The sequence below is a fragment of the Myotis nattereri genome, assembly GCF_964212035.1.
Source record: "Myotis nattereri genome assembly, chromosome: 8".
NCBI classification, from domain to species: Eukaryota; Metazoa; Chordata; class Mammalia; order Chiroptera; family Vespertilionidae; genus Myotis; species Myotis nattereri.
In genome coordinates this window covers 85,080,941-85,102,790 of record NC_138083.1, presented here as the reverse complement: position 1 = coordinate 85,102,790, position 21,850 = coordinate 85,080,941, and the positions used below count along the sequence as shown (strand labels likewise).

At 50.5% G+C, this 21,850-nt stretch overlaps 1 protein-coding gene across 1 annotated transcript in view; it reads right to left on the bottom strand.

Annotated features, from left to right (window-relative positions):
* The window catches only part of MAPK4 (mitogen-activated protein kinase 4), a 122,271-nt gene that overhangs the window by 30,991 nt on the left and 69,430 nt on the right, over window positions 1–21,850 (bottom strand). Inside the window, exon 2 of the mRNA XM_081096957.1 lies at window positions 10,628–12,065. Within this exon, the coding sequence (XP_080953083.1) occupies window positions 10,628–11,173 (546 nt within the window). The 5' untranslated portion in view covers window positions 11,174–12,065. The remainder of the gene's footprint in view (window positions 1–10,627; window positions 12,066–21,850) is intronic.

Here is a 21,850-nt window from a genome sequence, read left to right as displayed (position 1 = left end):
GCACAGGGAATGGTGACTCCAATCCCCAAACAAAAGGCATAGGGATTTTAAAAAAGGGATGAAAAATTGCCCCCCCCCCCCCAAAAAAAATGAGTCCTGCAGATGACAGCGGTTTCACTGGCGCACCACTGGGTGGACACGTGGTTTCTGCAGGTGGCAGCAGTTCTGCGTAGAAGGTACTGCAATGAAAGCTTCACCCTAGAGTCCCCACACCCCAGGTCACCTGGGGGCCCGGGAGGCTGCGGTGGGGAGAACAAGGATGGCTCCTCTTTTCCTGCTGCCTCAGACAACAAGGGGTCCTGTCAGGTGTGTGGCAGAACAAAGATCCAAAAAGATCTCATCAGGTTGGAATATTTGCCTGAAGTCCGTAAGATGAAGTCTATGAGGGACAAGCATAAAGTCTTAAATTTGAGCTAAAAAAATTATCAACCAGGTAGCCCTAATAGGGGGTGTGCAGGAGGCAGCCAATCAATGATTCTCATTATTGATATTTCTGTCTCTCTCTCTTCCTCTCTGAAATTAATAAAAATATATTTTAAAAAATAAATAAAAAGCAGAAGAGTTTTAAAAAATTCAATCGTGTAAATGTAAAATAGAGAATACTGAGCTTAACAGAAGTGATTTGGCTCCAAGCACAATATGAGCTAACTAGAGGTCTGGCGCATGAGATTCGTGCACTCGGGGCAAGGGGTGGTCCCCTCAACCCGGCCTGGGCCCTCTCGCAGTCCAGGAGCCATCAGGGGATGTCCGACTGATGGCTTAGGCCCACTCCCTGCCTAAGCTGTCAGTTGGACATCCTTAGTGCTACTGTGGAGATGGGAGAGGCTCCCGCCACCCCCACTGCACTCGCCAGCCGTGAACCCAGCTCAGGGCTTCTGGCTGAGTGGCACACCCCCTGTGGGAGCGTACTGACTACCAGGGGGCAGCTCCTGCATTGAGCATCTGCCCCCTGGTGGTCAGTGCACGTCATCGCGACCAGTCGTTCTGCTGTTTGGTCAATTTACATATTAGCCTTTTATTATATAGCATAGTGTGACACAGTTGCCAAAATACCACCTGCAGCATGAACAGCAAGTCACTTACAGAGTAGAGGCGCCACACTCCCAACCAACCCTGCTGGCTAAACCACAGAGCATCTGTTCTGAGAGACACCTTTTAAGAAAGGGTCTGGCAAGTAGGAGGAGCTGAATAAAAAGGCAGTCAGGATAGTGTGAACTCTGGAAACACTGTCATCTGAAGAGCCAACAGGGCAGTGTAGCGTAATGGCTAAAAGCATGGCCCCGAAAGGGACTGCTGGGCTTTGAAACCCAGCTCTGCCATTTACTAGCTGGATGACCTCAGGCAAGTTACTCTCTGTGCCTCAGTGTCATCATCTATAAAATGGGACAACACAGCACTCATTACATGAGGTTGATATGAGGACTCGGTAGGTGAGTAACTCTTGAGCACTTAGAATGGTGCCTGAACATTATTGTGTGAAGATGAAGGGGTCCTGGGCTTCAGAGATTGGAAGGGGCATGATAGATGGCTTCAAATATTTGAGAGCTTTACCCTGAGAAGCTCTTAAGGACCACACTCTACTCAGTGTAAAGGCAGAGGCTTGGCTTTTCAGTCAATAAGCATTTAATGAGCATGCATTATGGGCCGGATGCTGTGCTAGGTGCTAGGAATACAGAGATGAATGAGACCTACACTCTTTTCTAAGGACTCCACTGTCTATTGGAGAAGAGGCATGTGAACAGATAATCACAACAGAGTCAAGATAATGGCTCTGGGCAACCAGAGGAAGATGTAATTAATTCTCCCCTGGGGAGCTGGGTGAAGCTGTGCAGAGGTGGAGCTTTTGAGCAGGATCTGCAGGGATAAGTAGGACTTTATGTGGGAGCAGCGAGAACAGTGTGTGGGACCCGAGCTGTCACCAAGTATGATGTTTTCTAGGGAACGGTGACAAGTCAGGGACTTTACAGCACAAGGTGAGTAGGGTGGCGGCAAATGAAGCTGGAGCTAAGAGCTGGTCTCTCCCAGCTCAGAGAAGTGTGGTCCTGATGTGGAAGGTAGCCAGCCAAGTCAGGACAGTCAGAGCAATCTGATACTGCCCGCTGAGCCTTCCATTCCTATGCTACTGTCTTCTCAACAGGCAACCACAGCAAAGGCTGAATAAAGAAGCCATATTTCAGGAGAAAGTTGTAAAGGATTTGATTCCATTTTCTAGTCATCCTTCATCAGTATAAACACAGGAATATCTGTCTAGATATCGGATAAGACAGCATCATGCTCCTGGGGCATTTACAACCTGGGGGTGCCCAAGTAGAGAGACTGTGGAGCAAAGACTGGAGGTGGGAACTCTCTTCCCACCAAGACTGGAGATATAATCTAAAAGGGAGTTCCCTTACCAGCTTCTGTTCCAATCCCCTAGGTCAAATTTTCTCTTTTAAAAAGGGATAGTTCATAGCCTTTTAAAGAAATCTTTTCAGCTCCACTGATTTGGAATAACATGCTTAGTGGCCTCAGAACTTCTAGCTGAGGCCTCAGCAAGTCGTCCTTCCTCAGGTCTGTTTTCTCATGGGCTCTGGGTATGGCTGGGCCTCTCAGTGGATTCCAGCCCTATTCTGGGATCCTAGGAAGCTCTTGCCGACTCCTTACACCTTGAGGTTTCCACCTGCAATGTGGAGACCTTCCAAACTATAAGCACACAGAACATCAAATGGACACCCCCTTGATCACTAGCAAAGATGCTCTTTCAGCCAAAGAAAAAAACAGTCCTCCCCAGGTTCAGTTTCAAAGGAATCTGTGCTTTAGGGAAGGTTTCTGTGTGTCTTCCCAGGTGGACAGGGGAAGTTATCATGGCCTAGACCTGAGGTGGGCAACCTTTTTGTGAGTGCGTGCCAAAACCAGCAAAATCTCTGACTCAAAATTCTCCTGCATGCCAACCCTAATTTTTTGAGAACATGTTACGCCTACTTGATATCTCTGAAGGTGTACATATGTGATGAATTTTGAAGAAATAATAAAATTCATTCGAGCGACAAAAACACAGTATAGGATGATGAAAAATACATTTATTTTTTAATGTATACATGTACACTGATAGTCCGACAGAAAACTTTATGACTCCGTTTGATATTATCAATGGAACTTTTGCTGCTGCATCACTGATGACAGAGATTTTACATCAGGTTTATATTTCGTGACCTTCAGAGATATGCACGAGCTACTACTTTCATCCGTCAGGCTACTCCTATTACGAGACTTAACAAAATTCATCACTGAGAACAAAGATTCACAAGCGTATGTGGATAAAACCAAAACTGGTCGGATCTAGGAAGGCAGGGAGAGTTAAGGCAGAGGCATAGAAATTGCTCTCCCCCTCTCTTGTCAATCCATGTCTATGGTCTTTAAGATAACTTGTTATGTAAAATTATTTATCTAAGATGCACCTACACTGAATTTATCTGAAAAATTAAAAAGTCGATATTAAGAAAAAAAATTGTAAATGGAAGATTATAAGAGAGGGTTTCGCGTGCCAGCAAAAGTTACTGGCGTGCCATGTTTGGCATGCGTGCCAGGGGTTGCCCACCCCTGGCCTAGACAGATCCCAAGGCATCCAAGGAAGACGGATTGACCAGGAGAGGGAGGAAGGAGGTGAGGTTGAGCAACACCATGAAAACAGCATAAATGCTGCCGACCAAAACTCCACGCCAAGCCTGTGGAAGCTGGCTGTATGTGTTCAACATCACGTACCTCTTTGCCTCCTTTGGGACCTTGAATTGAACCACAGGCCTTAACAAACTACAGTATCATCTTGCTGAGCCGTCAATCAAACACTCAGTCTCACTGAACTGTGAAAACCAGTGCCTCTGTTTTTACAGAATATCTAGCAAAGTCATTTACACCAGAATTAATAGTATATGTTTTCTAAAATCATTGTTTATATCACCTAACTATTGTTAAGATCAAACCCTAACAGAGCCAACATTCCCTTTGGTTTAGGTCAGTAGTTGGCAAACTGCGGCTCGGCAAACTGCGGCTCTCGAGCCACATGCGGCTCTTTGGCCCCTTGAGTGTGGCTCTTCCACAAAATACCGACTTCTGTGCATGGGCCACAATTGCACTGTACGTGTGCGCCCGCACGTGGTATTTTGTGGAAGAGCCACACTCAAGGGGCCAAAGAGCCGCATGTGGCTCGCGAGCCGCAGTTTGCCAACCATGGGTTAGGTCCCTGATGTGTGCAGCTTTCTGCCAAACTTGAGTGATGGTTGACCAATCAGGCAGTTTCAGTTTACAATGGGATTGAGGTCCTAACACTCAGCCTAAAACCATCTTCCCAGCTGCTTGTTCAAGCGCCTGATATCCCCGCCTTTCACGGCCCCTTTTAGTTAAGGCACCTGCTTCAAATACACCTGTGTTATCGGGGAGGCGTTCTTGGCCTTCTTCTTTGGCCTGAAGTGTGAGAACCATAGCTTTAAGCATCAGCAGACACATTAGGAGCACCAGCTTTCTGTCCACACACAAGCTACTCCACGTCTTCAGATCAATAGTTCTGAACAGTTTAAGCATCAGAATCACCTGGAGGCTTGTTAGAACACGGCTTGCTGGGCCCCACCCCGAGTTCCCGACTCAGCCGGTCTGAGATGAAACCTAAGAACTTGCATCTCGAACGGGTTCCCAGGTGAAGCTGATGCCGCTGGCCCAGCACCCGCTGGGAGAACGCCTGCACTGGCTGCTTTCTACGGAGTCTCCATGAGATACAGAGGCAAAGGGGGAAAGCGTTCTGATCGGGAAGGATGTAAGAATTCAGAGGGCCCTGGAGTAGAGAGGGCCCAGGACCCAAAGGCAGGCCAGACGTTCTCAAATGATCCACCAAAACACAAGAGCCTTTGATTTCCCAACTTCTGATGGGCCTCCTATCTTGCTTTTTCCTGGGCATTGTCTGTCTTCTGCCCCGGGAAAGGCTGGCAGTCTCCTGGCCACCCCAGTGAGGATGACAGGTGGCTCCCTCCCCTGGCCAAGGGGAGTGTTCACACAGCGAGTCAGGCTGTCACAAGCTACTCCCCAGCCCTCTGCAGTTTCCTGGGGCCTCCTGACATGTCTTAGAATTTACACAGGGCTCAGCGAAGTCTTAAACAACATTTTTTTTTCTCTTTTGAGATCATCTGCTTCCTAATAGAATAAATTCAAAGGAAAACATGCTCTGATCCTTCACCTGCCTCTTCTCCACATAAACACTAGTTCATGACCCACCCTAGTGCCGTGGTCGGCAAACTGTGGCTCGAGAGTCACATGTGGCTCTTTGGCCCCTTGAGTGTGGCTCTTCCTAAGCCTTAGGAGTACCCTAATTAAGTTAATAACAATGTACCTACCTATATAGTTTAAGTTTAAAAAATCTGGCTCTCAAAAGAAATTTCAATCGTTGTCCTGTTGATACTTGGCTCTGTTGACTAACGAGTTTGCCGACCACTGCCCTAGTGCTTTAGGTAAGGAACTAATCAGGACACCTGCCAAGGAGGTGGGCAGCAGGGCTTCCTATCAGGACCACAGGTTGGGAAGCCTCAGGACTCTGGTCATCATGTGGGGAGTTGGTTCCATATTTCAGTGTGTGGGGGGAGACTGACATCTGGGTGTATGCCTGTTTCCCATCCTGTCACATGGCACTTAATGGGCAGATAGTTCTGTTAGGGATCTAGCCTACATCTGAAAGCACTTTGACTTCCACACTTTCAACTGGACTCTAACAAGAATCCTATGAAGTAATCAGAATGGGAGCGAGGACCCCATTTGGCAGAGAAGACAACTGAGAGGAGAGGCTCAGAAAAACCCGTGGGCCTGGAGCTGAAGCACGGGCGCTGTGCTTCTGGCTCAGCCCCTCATGGTGTGACCTCGAGCAGGTCTCTTTCCCTTTCCAGCCTCGGTTTTATCATCTGTGAAATGAAGGGAATGAATAAGATGATTGCGAGGCCTTCTTTCAGATCTCCTCGTAAGCTGCACAAGGAAAAGGCTTTGCCCGTGGTCATGCAATTAGTGAGGTGAGTAATGATGATACAGAGAGACATGCTCCCCAAGCTGCCTCTGTGGAGAGACAGCCATTAGAGCACCCCACTGCCACCACTGCCATATCCCTGACAGTGTGGGCTGCTGGGGCCTCTAGTTCCCTCTGGACACCACAAGGACCAAGACTGCCAGGGGTGGGGTGGTAGGGGACATGTGCTCAGAATGCGCTCTGACTGTGACTGGAGCCCCAGTGCTCCCAGCTGCTCATTAAAGAGAAGACAGTTTCCTCTGCACCTCCTTCACTAGACAAACACAATGGGCACCTACCCGTGCCAGACTCCATGCTAGAGGAGGGGATGTGCAGGTTCATGAGACTTACTGTCCAGCCGTGAGAAAGCCATGATGAAGACAGTGAGATTCCAGCTGCTGCTTAGTGCTAGATGGGTCGTGCTTGGCCAAGGGACCAAGTCCAGCCCCCATTGGGTCACAAAGCCTACCACAGGCACTGAGCTGAATCAGCCTGCAAAAAGGGGGCACCTTTTTTTGTAACTCACACCAAGGCACTAGCTGCAACCCAGGGGAGCATAATCTCGTCAAGGTGAGTGCAGGACCCATAAAACTTTAGGAGGGGTTACATTTAGAGCAGTTCACATGTAAACATCCTCCTCCATGCACACCAGGGGGAGTCAATGCACAAATCTCACCCCAACCAATCCATTGGCTGGGAGAATTATGTGCTCTCTTTCTTTTTCCCCCTCTGATAATATATATGATTGTTATATATATATTTATATTAGAGGCCTGTTGCACGGAAAGATTCGTGCAATAGGCCTTCCCTTCCCCTGGCTGCCGGCACCAGTTTTCCTCTGGCACCCGGCACCCAGGCCTTCGCTCTAGCTGGAGCCACCTTCAATGCTTTCGCTGCTCCACTTCGCGCCTACATATGCAAATTAACCACCATCTTTGTTGGCGCTTAATTTGCATATCTCGCTGATTAGCCAATGGGAGGCATAGCGAAGGTTTGGTCAATTACCCTGTTTGTCTATTATTAGAATATATATATATATATATATATATATATATATATATATATATATCTCCCCTATATAATAAAAGGGTAATATGCAAATTGATCTTAACAGCAGAATGACTGGGAATGACTGGTCACTATGACACACACTGACCACCAGGGGGCAGACGCTCAATGCAGGAGCTGCCCCTGGTGGTCAGTGCGCTCCCACAGGGGGAGCTCTGCTCAGCCATAAGCCAGGCTGACGGCTGCCAGTACAGTGGTGGTGGTGGGATCCTCTCCCACCTCCTCAGCAGCGCTAAGGATGTCTGACTGCAGCTTAGGCTTGCTCCCCACTGGCAAGTGGACATCCCCTGAGGACTCCCAGGCTGCCAGAGGGATGTCTGATTGCCAGCTTAGGCCCAATGCCCCGGGGAGCAGGCCTCAGCCAGCAGGTGGTCATCCCCAGAGGAGACCCAGACTGCAAGAGGGCACAGGCCGGGCTGAGGGACCCCCCCGAGTGCACAAATTTTTGTGCACTAGGCCTCTAGTGTGTATATATTAGCTTCCATTATACATGCTTAAATTGCACGCTAATTTTTCACCCATTTAAGATTTGAAGGCATATATTTTAATGCTCCTCCCTTGTATGTGCTTTCTTTCTGAGAGTCAAATCTTCTAACCACATGGAATCAATGAACTCAACTAGCTTCCTATCAGTAATGTGCTGGTAAATGACTAGTCTTCCATCTGTTCAAGGCAGCCAACCAAGTCAGCTGGCCATGTTTCAGGCACAGTGATTAGACTCCCTGGAGGAAACCAAGATAAACATGAGACGGCCCACAAGGAACCAAGGGGCTCTCAGCCTAGAAGAGCACAAAAGGCACAGACACAAATAAATACCCGTAAGACAGAGCAGAGAATGGTTGTCGGTGCTAGAAGATCCGGGCTCTGAGATGGGGAGAAAGCGATATGGAAATTCAAAGGAAGGAAAGATCAATTCCCACCAGGGATCCAGAAAGCCTTCATGAAGGACACGGCTCACGGAAAGACCACCCATCAAGACACAAGAAGGCCCAAGTTCCAGAGCCCCTTCGACCACTGTTGGCCAAGAAGCTTGAGAAAGCCAGGTCTCTGTTTTAAAATGGACCCTTTTTCCTAAGTGCCTCCCAGCAGTCTGAGGATTAGATGAGAACGGACTCACTAAATGCACTTCATGTAAATAAAAGCATCAAATGTCAAGCCTCCGTCATCACTCAGGGAAGAGAAGGGAGGAAGCTAAAAGCAGAAGGTAATGAGGGAGGAGGTGGGTGAGGGTAGGTGGCCCCTGCCAAACACAGGACTGACGTTGAGCACCTACTAGCTTGCAAGTGGCTCCAGTGATTTTTTTTAAAACTCCAATAGCTGATTTGATTGAAGAGAGCCCACCAAGAGTAAGGCAGAGCACGTACACTCCCCTGCATCAGGAAAATGGAAGTCCCACTCAGAGACGCGGCTCCCTGCCCTGTGTAATGCGGTAACAGCCGCTCACGGTCAGCGGGCAGCGACCCTCCCAGCTCCCAGCGCGGGGCCTGGGCCCGGTGTGCACTCAGAAAACACTCAAGAAATGAACGGATGGGGTCCTCACTCCTCTCCAAGGGGCTTTACGTTTATCCTCCTCTTTTATTCATAACCACAAGCCAGTGGGACCGACAGGGCGTGTGTTATCAACCCTGCCAAGAAGGGGAAACTGAGGCTCCCAGGCGGGGAGCATCCACATCCCAACTTAACACCATCAGAAACGAGCCCAGGTGTCTGCCTCCCCACATAGCGCCCCTTCCTCGCACCGCGCCCCTCCGAGGAATTGTTACTACAGCCAATCTTTGCCCCAGATCACCTCCCCTGACTGTCCCTGAGGGACTGTTCTGAGCGGAAACACTTCACTTACTCAGGCTCTGTAATCAAGGGAGGTCCTATTATTATTCCCAGTGTACTGGATTATTCCAATCAGAAGGTGATTTTGTGTAACAGAAATAAGAGTGTCATGGACTCTCTTATTACCAAATAAAAACTAATTTGGGTTAAACTCTTTGGTTCAATTGCTTGGAGTCATTGCTCCTTAGAGGACAGAGAGGGTAGAAATAGCACCGGGCATTAGGGTGACAGGAAGATGTTTTTGTTTGTTTGTTTGTTTGTTTGTTTACCACGGACACTCCTGCCTACAGAGTCGGCTGTCAGTTCTGACAGATGGCCGGGCTGTAGGAGGGGAGCACAGGGCAATCTCAGGGCTAAGGCGGCACCAAGGAGCTACAGCCAGCTGAGCGGATTTGGGCTCTGAAATCTGGGCTGGAGCCCAAGTTCCAGCCTGTGAGGGTGGGACAGGGAGCCCTGCCTCCCTCTCCCCCAGACACCCTCCCGCTGAGCTGCACCAGGCAGGCCAGTGCCTTTCTATGCATCTGTGACCTTCTGGCTGCAGGCAAATTGGGTGCGAAGCATGTTCAAGGTCAGAGCTACCCTTCCCTTCCATGACCCACCCTAGCCCTTTGGCTGATAATGGTTTATGGTGCACCTACTTCCTAGAGGATGTTTTCATTCTAATAAAAATGTGTGGCACGAAGGTGTGGGCTGGAGGCTGGAAATGACACTCACCCCCCAGCTCTGGTGCGGGGAACCTGGTGACGTGTGCTCAGGCCGAGCTGCTCAGAGGCTCCCCTAAATGGCAGGAACCAGGGGTGAGGGGAATAGAATGTCAGAGAACTTCCAGCTCCTAAAGGGAGCAGTGCATTAGGTAAGAAGAGGTCTAGAGGAGTGTCAGTATGTCCTCCAGATGGCGGGGTCAGCTCTGATCTCTGCATTTAGCCACCCACCACATGGGGTCTCAACAGTACCACCCAGACATCCATGCTTCATCACACTCGGGGACCAGGGAGAGCTGAGCCATTTGTTGGATAATGGACACTGAGGATGAGTTGATCAGATGAACTTGTCCACTGACAGAGAGAATGGGACACAGAGTGGGTCAGCTTTGTTGGGGGGAGGAGGAGGAGGAGGAGGAGGAGGAGGAGGAAGAAAGATGAACCAGCCCTAAGGCTGGTGTGGTGGAAGCTCATTAGGGGTTTGCTAGAGGCAAATTCACCAACTGCACAATTTTAAAGTCACAGAGTTTGCAACTGGAAAACATCTTAGCGATAATCCAGAGAGAATGGGACACAGAGTGGGTCAGCTTTGTTGGGGGGAGGAGGAGGAGGAGGAGGAGGAGTAGTAGGAGGAGGAGGCAGAAAGATGAACCAGCACCTAAGGCTGGTGTGGTGGAAGCCTCATTAGGGGATGCTAGAGGCAAATTCACCAACTGCACAATTTTAAAGTCACAGAGTTTGCAACTGGAAGAAATCTTAGCGATAATCCAGTCCAGCCCCCTCTTGCACAGCCTGGAGTTATTGGTCGTGGCCACATGGCGGAGCCAAAATCAAGAACCCAAACCACCCCCTCAACAACTGTTCGGGCCAGTGATCTTTCTAGCACCCTCCAGCCTCCCCCAGACACGGACCCCAGGCCGCTGATTCCCAGGGAGCTAGGGATACCCCCTGGAACACTGCCCGCTTCCTGAGGAGCCCATGGGCCACCCCTATCCGCCTTTCCGGCCGCACATACCTTGTGGGAATAATGCTGATCGACGATCCTCGCCAAGCCGAAGTCCCCGATCTTGAGCACGAGGTCCTCGGTGCTAATGAAGATGTTGGCGGGCTTCAGGTCCCTGTGCAGCACGTTGGCCGAGTGGATGTACTTGAGCCCGCGGAGCAGCTGGTACATGAACAGCTTGGCGTGCTCCTCCGCCAGCGTGCCCTGCTCCAGCAGGCGGGCCAGGTCGGTCTCCATGTACTCCTGCACGATGTAGGCCACGCTGAACTGGAACAGCTCGCCCTGCAGGTTGGCGCCCTTGGGCCCCAGCACCTCGTACACCTTCACGATGTTGTCGTGGTCCAGGCGCCGGATGATCTTGATCTCCCGGAGGGCGTGCTTCATGCTGCGGGCGTCGCTCAGGGTGACCTTCTTCACGGCCACCTTCCGGCAGGTCCTGCTGTCCGTGGCTGACAGCACCAGCCCATTGACGCCGAAGCCCAGGGGTCGGAAGTCAACAAAGCGCCCACCGAGGTCATAGCCGTAGACACTGGCAAAGCAGTCCCCCTTCTCGGCCATCGTCGGCTCAGTGGTGGTCAGGGGACGCCCGTGGGATGGAGGGGCGGTCGGGAAAGGCTGGGTCCCAGCTGGTGGCCTCCCCAGCACACCTCATTCTGTCAAGTCCCGAGGCTGAGGGATGCTTTTCCTCGTGGTGATGTCACTGCCACCAGCTCCCTGGAGACAAGAGTGGCACATGTCCATGCTTGCTGAGCTGCAGAAGTTGGAGGCTCATGCTGTTTTCTTAGCAAGCCCTGGGAGGGCTGTCCACCCACTCCTGCGTGTCCCGAGCCCTTCCCCACGCTGAGAATGGCTCATGCTTCTTTCACAGGGAGCATCTTGGACAGAGAAACCGATCTCGTTATCTATGTGAACGTCAAGGTTTCTCTCCTAAGGGACCACAAAGTAAAGATGCAGAAACTCTCCCCTTTAAGTCCTTTGTTGAAAGAAGTTCCTTCGGGCTGAAATGCTTTTGCTGCTCTGCGTTCCTTCACTGACGATGGTCCGAAGCCCGGTTGTATCACAGCCTCTGGCAGCTTCGCAGCTGCTCTCTGCGTCCCGGGCAGACTGAAGAGATCCCAACAATGAATTCTGGAGGTTTCTCGGGGCTTCTTTCTACCTCGGCCAGTTCCCCTTTCTGCCGGCTCACCTTAGATCCTGCAGCCCAAACCAGCTGGTGGGCATCGGGGGAGAAAGCCGGAGAAGCCCTGCCCCTCCCATGAGCTGCACACCAAGTTACACCCGAAGTCCCAGGTCCGAGGGGAGCTCAGCTGCCAGGCCAGGCACCTCTGGAGGCTTCAGGGGGCAGCATCCTCTGTCACCCCCTCATCCATGCCTCTTCGAACGAGACTGTGCTCTGCTGGACTCCGAGAGGCTGCAGGAACCCGGCATCTTTCACACGGAGTCTCCTTCCCTGTCAAAGAAATAACGTTGGTAAATTTCCACACTCGGCTCCCAACACCTTCCCACCAGCGCGTTTTGTTAACCAGCCCTGGTGTTATTTGATCTGTCCAGCCAGCCACTGAAACACTGCTTGCCCAGGGGATCCCGGGCGCGGGCGCCCAGCCCCCTCCTGCTGTGTGCAGCTCCCCTGGAAGAGAGAAGATGGACTGATTTGATAAGATCATCAAGCGGTGTGCCTTTTATGTAAATGCCTGCTCCCCGAAGGTTAACACTCACAGATTGTAGGAGGGAATGATCAGCTCTGACCTTTGAGAAATTCATTCTTTAAGCCCTCGGAACACACACATCAGCACTAGCCCGGGAGGGTGAGAGTGGACAGTAACCAGTAGCAGGCAAAGAAATAAAGGATCAATCATCTTGTTCTTCCACTTGGACCCCTTTTCTTCCCTCTTCTGCAAATGTCTTTGAATATTTTAATAACTTAATATGCAAATGAGCAATGTAATTAATTAAATGGCGCCGCTTGCTTTCCGTGTAGATGACACAAGCACACATACCAAATTGCAAGGAAATTGTATTGCTGCCCCAGTAAAGGGACTCTCTGCCCAGCTGAGCATCTCAGCGTGACGCCAGAGCTGGCATGGTGGACTGTATTCTTTTTAGAGGATGGGGACCTACCTCTTCAAAGCAATGGGTCAAATCCAATCATGACTGCTCCCCGGTGACTGCTGACTCCAATTACAGGCATAGGACCCAAGGGGGGAGAAAAAAACTGCAAAACTAGCGATATAAATTCAGCCTGAGGAAGTCACAGGTTTTATAAGTTAATTAAGTCCACAGACTCACACAGAACAAACACCGTGTCCAGAACAGAGGCGTGAATCTGGCCAGGGCTGCTTCTGCGTTCCCATCCCACGGCAGGGTGCCCGTGGGGATACTTTCAGGTCTGAACCCCGCACAGCTCTGCAAATGATAAATGAAGCAAAAACAACGGCCAGTGCTCTGAAACTAAGCAGGCAAATTAGGGGACACTGATGATACGAAGTAGTAAATAATCAGATCCCCTCTAAAAACTCCTAATGAAAGAAATTTGCCACGGGTCTGGGACACAGTCCCTGCTCAATAGATGCTGCCTATTGTTGCTGTTGTTGCTAATCCCCTTACACTAAAATAGGAAGTAGCTCCAACTATTCTGGTATCTCAGCAAACCCTCAGCAAACCTGCTCTGCATGTTTTTATTGGGCCCCGCAGCAAAATAACCATCGACTTGCAGAATTTCAGACTGGGAGGCAATGTAGCAGACAGGTCCCGGGTCCTTAGCAGAGGTGGTCCTGCCCTCCTGGGCTCATTTGAGGAGGAGCCACTACTGGCCTTTTGAGAGCAGGGCCCGATTCGCTAACCATCCTGCAGAGCATCTCCATCAGTGAGGAACCTGAACCCACCCCAAGGCCAGCCCCTCCACTGAGAGGCAAGCCCTCATCTGCCCATGAGGGCACCAAGCCTCTGAGAATACCAGCTCCGTGTGTCTACAGAGAGAGGGTCAATAAACATGGGATGACATGATAAATGAATGCCATTCACCCTGAGGACTCCCAGCCAATTGTAGTCAGTGCTGGGACCACCCACTGAGCTACGGCCTAACATCTGTGCTAGTCAAGTCCACCTGGATGTCTGATTCAGGGGAACAAGAGAGGTGCCGCAGTGCCCCACTCCATGCCTCCTCTGACCCTGCTGCCCAAGGCAGGTGCCAGAACCTAAATTGGAGCTTCTTTCACTTTCTCCCCATATGCCTGGTGTGGTTCCCAAGGGCACAGCAACCAGAAGCATTTATATTTACATATTTTGCTTTCTGAGGAGAGACTTAAGCCTTCTTCCCATTCCAGCCCTCACAGGGCTGTAAACAGAGACGGGAATGGGCACCAAGGCAGAGAGATGACATCACCAGCAAGCCCAAAGCAGGATTTGGATCAGCTGTGTGAGATCAGCTGCAATGCAGATAATCTGTGAATAATTAAGAGGTGCTTTATTTGTGTTTCAAAACTCTTTCCTTTTCCTCTCACAGGGGCAGAGGGACTGTCTCCCGTGTGTGTGTGTGTGTGTGTGTGTGTGTGGTCTCAGTGGATTCCCAGCACACTGTCAGCTTCAGCGGGCAGGTACCAGGTTACCTTGCACACCCTCTCCACCTTCCTCGTGGGCCTCTAAAGTTACTCTTTCAGCTCCTGCCTGGCCTCTCTGCTTGCATTTTCCTGGTTCCTGAAATGTTCTCCTGCTTCCTCCCCACGTGTTGAAACCCTGCCCATCACTCAGAATCCAGGCGAAGTCTCACTTCCTCTGCGATGCATCCATCCAGTCCTCAGTGACACTTCTCCCTTTTCCAAACTCCTGTGGCGTTCCTGTGTATACTGTACTTGACACTTGCCATATCCTCATTTGGGCTGTTATTTAACTTTTGATACATGTCCACCTCCCACTAGACGTTAAGCTTAAGTCCAGGGTTCAAAGTAGCACTCGGAAAATAACTGGATTGGAAGTGCCCGAGGAACATCGGTTATGTCTCCGCCACTGTGATGCCCACACTCCCTAGGCCTCCCCTTCCTGTGCTTGCTGCTCCAATGCAACGTGCTCAGCAGGACCCTTCTCACAATTAGCCCCAGCCACTCAGACAAACCAGCATTTCTGAACTTCAACTTTCCTTAGCATCATCTTCAGCTTCAATTCTGCCTCTCTTAGAATGTCAACACTGACCAGGCAGCCTTCATCCGACCATTTCTCTGTTCCCATTTGAGTTTGCTACTATTCATTTCTTCTCAAAACTCTTCATTTTCTAAGCTTCTTTCTATCACCTATATATACAAAAGGCTAAGTGACCGACCATCCGTCCGTCCCACCGTCCGACTGACCGACTGGCCAGTACATATGACACGCACTGGCAATTTAAAAATAAATGTTGACTTGTCCATGTGTGATACATATAAAGCTCTCTCTGGCGCCAAGTGCACGCGTGTGTTTCAATCTGTCATTGTCGATCGTGAATTTGGTTTTTTTGACATTCTGAAGCTGAAAGAAAGTGGTGTCGTGGACAGAATATGCGAATAGTGATATTAAAATATTTCTTCTAATTAATTTTCTCTCAATGTGCATGAATCCATGCACTGGGCCACTGGTTCTTCTATAATTTCTACTGTCAACCCTTTGATTTTTCCACATATGGACTGATTACAGAACACCTATTACCTAAGAAGTCTTGGGTTAGTGTTCATTGCTTGTGTGATATACCAAGAGGTGTGGGCCCATCCATCCTGGCGAGGGGTAGACCTGGCATCTGGGTGTGCCCGCCTGGGCAGAGGATTGAGTATGGCAGCCCTTGGCATGATGAGCTTCAGGGAGAAGCAGCATCAGTCTCCACTTGGAGCTGGTGGCTCAGAGCTGCTCTGAATCACAGTGTGACTTTCAACCAGGGACTTGGCATTCACCTTGAGAGAAAGAAAGGTCATCGGTTCAGCTGTGCTCAAATAACACCCAGCAAGGAGAAGGCAGTCCAGGCTCCCTGGATTTCACGGGGAACAAACACAGGAGTAGAAATATCTACCCCAGCACTCAGAACAGTGGAGCTTCACCTCTCCGCTGATTTCTCACTGGCTCGCCAGAAACATCTTATTTGAGGCCAATTAATTATCCTCTCATGCATCCAACCTTCTAACATGTGGAGGCAAACCAGAGACGAGATGGTGTGTGCCAACTGTCCTTTCTGGGATTCCTGAGGCTCTGGTTTACAAAGCAGCTTCGGAAAGTCTAAATTTAGACTCACCTCCTCGCCTGCTCAGAGCCTCCCAAGCCTCATGCTGTTGACTTTCAGCAGGAACTACGGCCCCCAGTGAGGTGCTGACATTTCACAGACGCTGCTTTCTTCCCTCTCCTGAGCCCCCAAAACGTGCAGGAGATCCTTCTCAGACAGGGATCATGTTCATTTACAGGTGAACAATTCTATGTGGCACTGTCCCCATCACAGCCAGGTCTGTGTGACTCTAAGGTTTGTGATCCCAGTCACTGTGTCTGTGTGAATGAAGTCCTCTAGGCCAGAGACCAGCACATTCTTCTCTGAAGGCCCAGAGGATAAATATCTTAGCCTCTGCCAGACATACAGTCTCTTCTTCAACCACTCAACCCTGCCTTTGCAGCACAGAAGCAACCACAGACAATACCCAAATGAAGGGCATGACTGCATTTTAATAAAACTTTATTTAGGAAGATAGTAGAGAGCTGGATTTGGCCTGGGGCTGTAGTTTGCCAACCCCTGCTCTAGATAGTGTAGGAACTCCTTCTAGCTTGTTCCTGAGTTCGGCACCGAAGTGTGTTGTAACCCGGGCTCCTTTCCAGCTCTTGTTGCACCGCATTCTCCCTCTTGGACTCAGTCTGCCTTTTGTCCTTCACGGTGGCACTATTCCGGGACTGCCCTCCCTCCAAGGAGGTACCCTGAGCTTGGGACCCCAGGTTTAGTTAAGCTCACCCATAAGTTTCATGGGCTCAGGGCCCAGCTCTCTGCTCTCCACAGGCTACCTTCTAGTTCTGCAATTCTATGTCCCGTGGATGCACCTCACTCCTAAGCTGCACTTGGCTTTCTAGAGAGGTGGCGAAGACGACACACTGAAGATGTAAGTATACTATTCAGGGCTTGCCAGGGGCCAAGGGCTTTGCCTGATTACTTCAGTTGGGTCTCCCAAGAACCCTATGAGGTTGTTATCATTCTCCCATGAAGTCTTTAATGAGAAGTGATTTGCCCAAAGTCATACCACTAGCTGGGATGTAAACGCAGGTCTGTCTGACTCCAAAGCCCATACTTCTCATCATCATAACACATGATCTGGTTCTCACCATGAACCATCTAGGCCCAGGGTGACTTCCCAGGCCTAGCAAAGGACAAGTTTGGGGCAGGCACATCTGTGGTGCTTCCCAAATTAAAGCAAGCAGCAGCCCCCTCTCTGCCTGTATCCAGTCCAGGGTGGAGGCCATGGTGAATAAGCTCACTTTATGGAAAGACACTGAGAAATGGGCATTGAGATGAGAGTATGAGTTGAGAAAAAACAACAACACAAAACTGATAACACCAAGTTCAAACAACCATAACCCTGCCTTCTAAGCATTTCTTAATTTCTTCTTCAAGTGTAAACCTCAAATCCACAGGAGTCTGTGGCTGCCGGGACTGGCCATTCTAGAGGGGAGCTGAGCTGAGCATTTGCCTAGCTGGCTGATTGGCAGAGGCCCTCTAGTTGACACTAGCCACCAACCCAGAAACCATTCCCACTTCCTCTGAGTGAACAAAAAAACAGCTCTGGGACAGCCATGGAGCAGCTGAGCCCAACCCAGGGATGACTCATGATGGGGCTAACCCAGGGTTTCAACCTCAGCACGACTGACATTTTGAGCAAGATCATTCTTAGCAGGAGAATGTTTAGCAGCCTCCCTGGCCTCTGCCTACTAAATGCCAGTAGCAACCCCTAGGGTGACAACCAAAAATATCTCTAATCTTTAGAAGCTACCACCAGTGGAGGAGGACGAAACCATCCTTGGTTGAGAACACTGATCTAAATCAGCAGCTTCCAGCAGAGACAGTATTGGCACCTAAGCAGAAGAGCCATTGGTTTGGGGGAGCTGTGCAGTGCCCTGGGGAAAGTTTAAGCAGCCCTGGTCCCGACCCACTAAGTGCCAACAGCACTTCCTGGGTGCTGTGCCAGCCTCACACATTTCCAAAATCCTAGAGGCCAGTGGTATCTCCCACACCCATCTCTGTTCAGGGCCATGAGTCTAAGCCAATGGTGGTAATTCAATCCCCCTTTGGCAGTGGTTGGTTTAGGGATGGTCACATGATCCATTTCTGGACAATAAGCCTCAAAGGAACATCCCCTGGGAGGCCTCAAGGGAAATGTTTTCCTCCTCCACTCCCCGTCTTTGAATGCTGTTTTGGGAGGAAGCTGTGTTGAAGCTGTGTTGGTGCTGCAGCCGCCACCTTGAGACCATGTGGGGACAAACCCGGGGACAAAGGCCAACACACTGGAGTTGGCAGATGAGCCGGGCCCTTGTTGACATCGTTGGAAATGCCTACCTCCAGCTTTCTCACCAAGTGAGGTCCTCAAGCCCAATTGTTAAGACATTTTCACTGTCTTTTTTTTTTTTTTTTTTTTTAACTTGAGGCTGACAAAATAGGTCCAGAGACATGGAAGCATGGAACAGACTGACAGATCTCAGAGGGAAGGGGAGAGGGGGAGTGAGACTCGATTAACCAGAGGCTGAATTATCTAATGATAGTACCAGCAAGGGTACATGGTCCGTCTAATAGAGAAAATGTAGAGCACATGGCTCCTGACCGCCAGGAGCTTATATCCCCACAGGAAGAGAAGAACCACAACAGTCACAATCACAGGAGCAGGAATCTTCAGCAGCTACAACATGATCCCCCTGCACGTGGAGCAGGAGTTAGGACAGGCGAGTCAGAGAAGACGCCTGGAGGATGAGGAAGGCAGCGTCTAAGGTGCCACCAATGCTCGCCCCTCCTGGCTTTGGCTGTGTGTAAGCTCCTCCCCTTAAGAATATGCTGGACTTATTGACTCACTTCTAAGGGACAGAATATGGCAGAAGTAATGGGATTTTCCTTCTGAAATAAGTTATTGAAAGACCATGGCTTCCATCTTGGGTGCTCACTCCTTGGGAAGCTGGTGCCACGTCGTGAAGCAGCCTTTCGGGTGGACCCAGGCGAGGGAGCCTGGAGGCAGATCTTCCCTGAGGGGAGCCTCGAGAGGACTACAGCCCTGGCCAGAGCCCTGCTGAAGTCTCAGAGACCTTACCTCACAGGCACCTGGCTAAGCTGTGCCGGATGCCTGACCCACAGAAACTACATGACAATAATGCTGTTTCAGCTGCTAAATTGGGGGTGTTTGTTACACAGCAGTAGATAGCTCCTAGGGAGGATGGGCTCGGACACTTGCAGTTCTTGCTTGTTCCAGGATGACAAAGTGGCAGGCTTGGACTGAGGCCTGTGGAAGTCATTGGATCGGGGTCCTGGATCTTACCTGGCTTGGATCTCATCAGATTCCAGAGCCAGACAGAACCTCAGGGGCGGGGGGCGGGGGGGAGGGGAGGTACCCTCCTGCTCCTTCTCACAGATGCAGCCCCAGGGTCTGGAATATGAGGGCCTCAATAAATAAATTCCAGTGGACACAAGAGTGGCTACATGTTTGCAGTAAGAGTTTGGTTATGACAAAATATGACCCAAATGGAAAGAGAAATTAAAATGTGTCCCTGCTGTCCAGAATTTGACTCTCCCAGGGTGGTGGGGGCTCCAGCCAGGATGGCACACAGGCCCCAAAAGAGCAGAGGGAGTGGAAGGCAACTCCTCACCAGGGAAGGAACTGCTGGCCCCGAGGTCACTGTGATTGTGTTATGTCATATTTTTTAAATATACACTGAGTGGCCAGATTATATGGCCACCCCATCAGTACTTCATTGACACTTCCAAAAATACTGAATATTGAAAACTTCCTAGGCAAATACTCTCAAGGTTTTATTATTATTATTATTTGCATAACTAATTCACTTCATTGTACTGATGGGGTGGTCATAATAATCTGGCCTGTCACAATAATCTGGCCACTCAGTGTATATTTTTATTGATTTCAGAGAGAAAGAGAGAGAAACATCAATTATGTGAGAGAATCATTGATCAGCTGCCTCCTGCACATCCCCCACTGGGGATCAAGCCCGCATCCTGGGCACGTGGCATGTGCCTCAACCGGGAATCAAGCCGTGACCTCCTGGTTCATAGGTTAAGGCTCAGCCACTGAGCCTTGCCGGCAGGGCTTACGTCTGGTTTTTAACAGTGACTCAGCTGGGTTTACCATGCGATGGTGGTGCTCCCAGGAATTAGGAGAACAACTCTTCTGGTCTTCCAGCTTTTAAAAGAAGTACCATCCCCTCCACCCAGGTGCACCGGCAGATGGCTGCCCCTCAGGTGCTCAGGTGGCACTTCCTGTGCTCCGTGCCGCCATGCCCAGGACCTCTCCCAGCTGAGGTCTAACCCTTCACACACCAGCCGCAGGACAGCCGGGGACCCGAGCCCGAAGCCCTGCTTAGGCTAAAATGAATGTCTCACTGCAGGCCCTGAGCCCCAGGCCCCAGTGGGCACCCTCCCTGGGACGCATGAACATCTCAGCGTCCTGCGGGCAGTGATGCTGCCCACAGGGGCTTGTTTTCCTCCAGAACATGCTGGTGAGGGTGCTGCCAAGGAAGAGACGGGAGGGAAAGCTGCTGCTTTGATCTCACTGGGAGGGGATGAGAGGAGGTGTACCGAAGGTGGGGAGAAAAAGTGAGCAAAAGGAATATCAGGCCCGGAGAGGGGGTGTAACTCTGGGAGCGTTCTGTTCAGTCTTTGCTCGGCCTTTTCCTTGAAAATTACATAACCAGCCGGGGAGAACAGAGGCTGCCCAGGCCTCCCAACAGCACTGAAATCGCAGAGAAATTCTGGCAGCCCCATTGGAGCTCCAGGCTGACGTCACGCAAAGCTGGGGAGACAGGGCAGTCTGAGTCCCACAGGTGAAGGGTAGATGCTGGTCACCATGGAAACGGCACAGCTGCCGAGGCTACACCTGCCCAGGCTTGAACCTGGGCGTTGACCAGCATACAGGTCACAAGTGTGTGAAGGAGCGTGTGCGTGCCAGCGTTTTGGTCCATCTGGGTCCAGACAACTCCTACGTTTGGCCTTTGTAGGTACAAGGGGAGCCTCCTCACTCTCTCTTTTAAGGAAATAAACCTGGGATCGCCGAGGACCTTGGCTTCTTTCGAAATCTAAATCAGGACAGTGTGACTTTAGCGGCTAACTAAGGGGAGGCCCCATTTGGGACTTGCTTGGCTTGGACTGGGATCTAAGGGCAGAGATCCCAGCCAGGGGCTAAGCTTCTCCAAAGCAGAGCCCGCATCTTTAATTTCTCCCCCTGCCACCGCCCGCCGTGCCTTCCTTGAATTCGGAGATTCCTCTCTCTGAGCCCAGATTTATTTTTTTAAATATATGTTATTGATTTTTTACAGAGAGGAAGGGAGAGGGATAGAGAGTTAGAAACATCGATGAGAGAGAAACATCGATCAGCTGCTTCCTGCACACCCCCTACTGGGGATGTGCCCGCAACCAAGGTACATGCCCTTGACCGGAATCAAACCTGGGACCCCTGAGTCCGTAGGCTGACGCTCTATCCACTGATCCAAACCGGTTCCGGTTAGGGCCTGAGCCCAGATTTAATCAGCCATCATGGGAAAGCACAGCCACTGGCACTTAAGGAGTCAGTGTTCAGACCTGACCTCTCCTGCCAAGTGTTGGGATCCCTACATGGGACCCCTTATTCCCCGCGCCATCTCCTGTGGGCTTCCGGTTGCAGACCCCCCAGCCTGGCCCTCTCACACTTGAGTGTCTGCTTTTGCTTTCTTAGTTTTCCCAGTTCCTTGGAGGAGGATTTACTCTGCTCCCTTAAGTCATCTTAGGAATGGACATCCTTTCTAAACTTCTCCAGCCTCTGATCTCCTGGTTTCCTTGACTCTACTCACCAGCCATACAAAACGTCTTTCCTTCACTGAAAGTGTCCTGCCCGCCCTGCCTCTGGGCCTCCACACAGGCTGTTCCCGCTCTTCCTGCCCTGGCTAATTCTTACTTATCCTTTAGGCCTAAGTTTAAATGCCCCTTCGCCCAGGAAGCCTTCCTTGATGCTCCATTCCCTCTCCAGACTATCTTATCTGTGTCTCCCTGTCCTCCCCAGC